Source organism: Nyctereutes procyonoides, unplaced genomic scaffold (genome assembly GCF_905146905.1).
Source record: "Nyctereutes procyonoides isolate TBG_1078 unplaced genomic scaffold, NYPRO_anot_genome, whole genome shotgun sequence".
NCBI classification, from domain to species: Eukaryota; Metazoa; Chordata; class Mammalia; order Carnivora; family Canidae; genus Nyctereutes; species Nyctereutes procyonoides.
In genome coordinates this window covers 10,068,630-10,073,215 of record NW_026575034.1, presented here as the reverse complement: position 1 = coordinate 10,073,215, position 4,586 = coordinate 10,068,630, and the positions used below count along the sequence as shown (strand labels likewise).

The following is a 4,586-nucleotide window of genomic DNA, read 5'->3' as shown; positions in this document are numbered from 1 at the left end:
CAGGACTCGATCTCGGGACCCCGGGATCACACCCTGAGCCGAAGGCAGACGCTCAACCACTGAGCCACCCAGGCCGTCCCAGGCCCTTCTTTGCCTCCACCTTCTGGGCCCTGTTCTTTTTGAGCCTTCTCAGGTTGTTGTAATATGCCGAGCCCTAAAGGTGGTAAGATGGACTGGGGAGGAAAACATGAACATGTGACAGCTAAAATGTGCAACAGCCTCTGTTTCTATCCTGGCCTCACCCCTAAGGACACTGAAACCTCCCTCACCCCCCTCAAACCCTCACCGGCCCCCGCAGAGCTGGGTGACAGTCCTGGAACTTCTGGGTCATAATGACAGGGAGCAGACAGTGACCCTCCAGGGTAGGAAGATACAAGGAGATCCCCCCCATCTTCCCCAGGATGGAAGCACTTCCCCAGCTGGGCTACAAAATCATTCAACAACACTCTCATTGCCACGGAAAGAGCTCCAGGGTTGTAAGGGAGGAGGAATCCCTCCAGGTAGGCGCTCCCAGCCTGGGAACCCCACAACCCCCCACCCCATACTGAGGTAATACACATCCTCCTGGGCTCTGCCCTCTGAGCAGGGCTTTCTGTGCCTCCCAGCTGGAAGCCGAGCACGCACACCCACACAGGTACACGGACATCCCGGGGCCCCCGAGACATGGGCTGGGCAAACCTGTCCTTTTGGAAGCTCAAGAGCATTAGGCACGAACTCCAGGTCAGTCCTGGCCCATCAGCCGCCTGGCCCTGCAGGGACCATCCGGAGGAGGTGGCCAGGGGAGCGAGGTCCTGGATGAGGAGCCATCCTCTCAGTCATGCACCTCCCAGCAGCGGGGGGCCACCAGCAGGGGCTGTGCACCCTCCTCCCCACGCCCCCCCAGCCCTGATGGCAGAACCTTCCCTGCCCCCAAGTCCAGGCTGCCAGGGAGAAGCCGCGAACCTTGTTTCCTCGGAGTTGCACAACCGGGAATTGGCCCTGGGATCCAGAACACCCCGGGTGTCCAGGAAGTCCTCCCTTGTAGGCTGCAGGGGCCACGACCTGGGGAGACATTTCCAGGCACCAGGCCTGGCCTTTCCTCTCTCCCCAGGGCCCAGCTGGACGGCTCGGCATAAATACGGGTCACCTGTGCCCAGCAGGCACCTGTGACCAGCAGCTCGCTCCACTGGGAACTCAGGTGAGGGGCTGCTGCAAGCAGTGATTGGCTGAGAAAACAGGCTCTTTTCTCTTTCCCCGCAGGACTGGGGATTCCTTGAAAAGTAATTACTCTGTTGTGTGTTTGTCCTGTACGAGGGCCCTGCTGATGCAGTGGCACATGGAGGACTTTGGTTGATTGTAAGGTTCTGGGTTGATTGAAGGCTGCCCTAGGCTGGGACACTTTGGTCCCAGCTGCCCTCTGCCTCCATCAATGCCACCTTGGGGACCTCTTGCCTGATGGGCTCAGCACTGAGGGCTGTGGCTCCGAGTGAGGACCTACAGCCACGATTCCTACCTGGCCCCCGAGAGTCTACTGAGAACAGAGGGAATGAGCATCAGGGCATCTGTGACATGCAAATCCCAAAGGAGGGTGCGGGTCCTGTCCTTGCCCCCCTAACCCTCTTCTTCATTTCAGCACCATGAAGCTTTTCCCGGGCCTCCTTTTCTGTTCCTTGGTCCTGGGTGTCAGCAGCCAATGGTATTCATTTGTTGGCGAGGCTGCTCAAGGTAAGGCCACTGGACTGGGGGGCATCCAAGGGCCACTAGGACTTGCCCTGAGCACTTTCAAGGGTGGGAGACACTGTCTTGGGTGTGTTGCCCTATGTGGTAGGATGGGCCCGGTGTTAGGGAGCCCCTCATCAAACAGATTGGAAAGCACAAAATGGGAGTCCATCTGTTACTAGAGAAAGAGCAATGATCATTCCCAGCTGAAGTGTAAGTTTGAAGAGAAGACACAGTGTGAGTCTGGAAATGGCATAACATCTTCTGCAGACAAAATGCACAAAGTATGGTGAAAGCTGTCCATCCTTTCTTCTCCTTTCCCTCTCTCCCTCCCTCCCTCCCTCCCTCCCTCCCTCCCTCCCTCCTTTCCACCTCCTGATTGGATGATTAAGAGACACCTTCAGCTTAGCTCTCTCTAATGCTTCCTTTTGTCAGTGACAGTGTCCCTGGGAGGTCTGTTTCCCACCCTTTCCTAGCCCTAAACATGACCCCAAAACCGAGGGAGCTAATAATATATATCAAGCCTACACTAGGAATTCATTACCTTCATGCAATTCAGGGTGACCAACTCTGCTGGGTGGCCCGGGTCTGAGGCCTTTCCTGTGACACTGTCAGCACTAACGGGGAGGGTTCTAGGCAAACAGGGACCCTACTGGTCAACCTGGGACAGGTGTTCTCCTACTAGGACTTCAGAACACCTCAGTGAGGCAGGCCTCTTCCCCTACTTGGAGGGGAGGAAGCTGAGGCTTAGAGGAGCCAAGTCCCTTGCCCAGGGACTACCTGGAAGTCAGCAGTGGCAGAGAGGAGGTTTGAACCCAGCTGTGCGTGAGGTCAGAGTTCTTGCCAGGTAGATGTGTCTGAGTACCCCTTCCTAAAGTTGAGTGGGTCTCAGTCTCAGCTACATGTTGGACTGGTGCCTGAGATCCACGCCCAGAGAAGCTCAGGAAATTGGCCCGGGCTGAGACCTGGGCGCACGCCTCTCAGGAGCTCCCAGGTGATCAGAAGTACAGACAAGGATGGCAGATGGGCCGCGGCCCTAGGGCTTGCTACCTCCAGCTGCCACATCATGGGTACAGTCTATACAGAAAGTTGCCAGGATGCCATTTCTGCCCCTAACCCTCAGAGGGACTCGGGTCACAGTCGCGGGCATTCACTCTGCAAGAATAGGTTTCCTGGGACTTGGGGCAGAAGTGCAGTAAGCCTGGGCCTTTCTCAGAATCTGCCTTCCCTGTCACCTCCTCACTTACCCAAGGGCCCTTGGATTTTACCATCTTAGCTTCATTCTACAGCAGTGCTTCCTGACCAAGGGCAATTTTGTGTCCTGAGACTTTTGGCAATGTCTGGAAGCATTTCTGGTGGGTGACTCTCGGGGATTAGGTTGCCCACATGTAGTGGGTAGAGGTCAGAGATGCTGCTACACAACCTATAGAGTCAAGACAGGACTGAGCAGCAAAGAAAAATCTGGCCCCAAGTGTCAATGATGCTGAAGAGAGAAATCCTGTTCTAGAACACCTCCCTTCTCCCACTGAGCAGCTCCCATGGGGCCCTAGTGGATGAGCCCATAGGTAGCACAGAGCCAGACACACAGGAGCAACACAGCTGTGCCCCCATGCATGACCTCAGTAGAGATACGTGGAGAAACCAACAAGGGGGGAGACTTGTCCTCCTGGGCCTAGGGTCCCCAAGGGTGCTGGGACCACGGGCAGAAATCTAGAGTCAGTGGTAGATTGTTGTTCCTTGAGTCTTCCCCACGGCGAGCCTCTGGCTTTCTATCCACGTGATATCCTTTTTGCCATGTGCTTTTGTCTCCAGGGGCTTGGGACATGTGGAGAGCCTACTCTGACATGAGAGAAGCCAACTACAAAAATTCAGACAAATACTTCCATGCCCGGGGGAACTATGAAGCTGCACAGAGGGGCCCTGGGGGCGCCTGGGCTGCTAAAGTGATCAGGTGACCTGGGCCCCTGGGGATGCAGGGATGGTGAGCTGGGAGAGGCTGTCAGAGGACAGGCCAAGCCCTAGAGAAGTTTGCGGGAGAGTGACTGGTCCTGCCCACCAGCTCCTCTGGGCCTAGTGTGGGGTTGGATTGGCTTCCAGGGCCACAGCAAGGCCGGGGGACGCGGGGATTCCCTGCCCTCCTCCTGGGGGCCCGGGGACCAGCCTGGCTGGGGTGGGCTGTGCCCGGTGCAGGGTCAGGTGCAGGGTGATTCAGCCCCTCCTGCCCTGGCTCCTGTCAGCCAGCCCTTGGAGAGAGGAGAGATTGGTGGGGGCCGTGGGCTTCGTTCATCAGGCCCTAATCATCTCTTGCCTGTCCTCCTCCATCCCAGCGATGCCAGAGAGAATTCTCAGAGAATCACAGACCTTCTTAAGTTTGGAGACAGCGGCCACGGAGCGGAGGACTCGAAGGCTGACCAGGCTGCCAACGAATGGGGCCGGAGTGGCAAAGACCCCAACCACTTCCGACCTGCTGGCCTGCCTGACAAGTACTGAGCTTCCTCTTGGCTCTGCCCTGGGGAGCCGGGCTGTGAGCCCCCTGAGGGCAGGGACACCCACTCGTTGAGATCTCAGGCCACGCAGGCTGGGGAGGGCACCTAAGCGGTGTCTAATAAATGCTAAAGAGATGGACTGTTGAAAAGCGTGTTCTTCTTGGGTTTATGTCCTGCTGGTTAGTTCCCCTGGAGGGATGGATGGACACCCGTGTGAGGCTGAACCTGGGCCCAGGTGTAGGGGGGACCGTCTCAGTGCACCCGGACAGACGCCCTGTAAGCACCCCTCCCCGATCAGACCTGCCCCAGGGGCAAAGGGAGCCCTTTCACCAACCCCTGATTCCCAAGTCGTTTTCTGAAGTCTCTAACTATGGGAAAGCAGTCTCAGGTCTGTTCTGGGAA

The 4,586-nt window shown here is 57.1% G+C and overlaps 1 protein-coding gene across 4 annotated transcripts; it reads left to right on the top strand.

Moving 5' to 3' along the window:
* The first annotated feature begins 1,040 nt into the window (after positions 1–1,040).
* LOC129505120 (serum amyloid A protein) lies at positions 1,041–4,333 on the top strand. Of its 4 annotated transcripts, none has more exons than XM_055318067.1 (4): positions 1,056–1,177; positions 1,613–1,704; positions 3,511–3,649; positions 4,026–4,333. In XM_055318067.1, the coding sequence occupies exons 2-4, from the start codon at positions 1,617–1,619 to the stop codon at positions 4,186–4,188; spliced, it is 390 nt and encodes a 129-aa protein (XP_055174042.1). In that variant the 5' UTR covers positions 1,056–1,177; positions 1,613–1,616; the 3' UTR covers positions 4,189–4,333. The 4 variants fall into 4 exon arrangements, with proteins under 4 accessions (XP_055174045.1, XP_055174042.1, XP_055174043.1 ...); XM_055318068.1 differs by having other exon boundaries at positions 1,126–1,177; positions 1,616–1,704; XM_055318069.1 differs by having other exon boundaries at positions 1,143–1,259.
* The last annotated feature ends 253 nt before the right edge of the window (positions 4,334–4,586 follow it).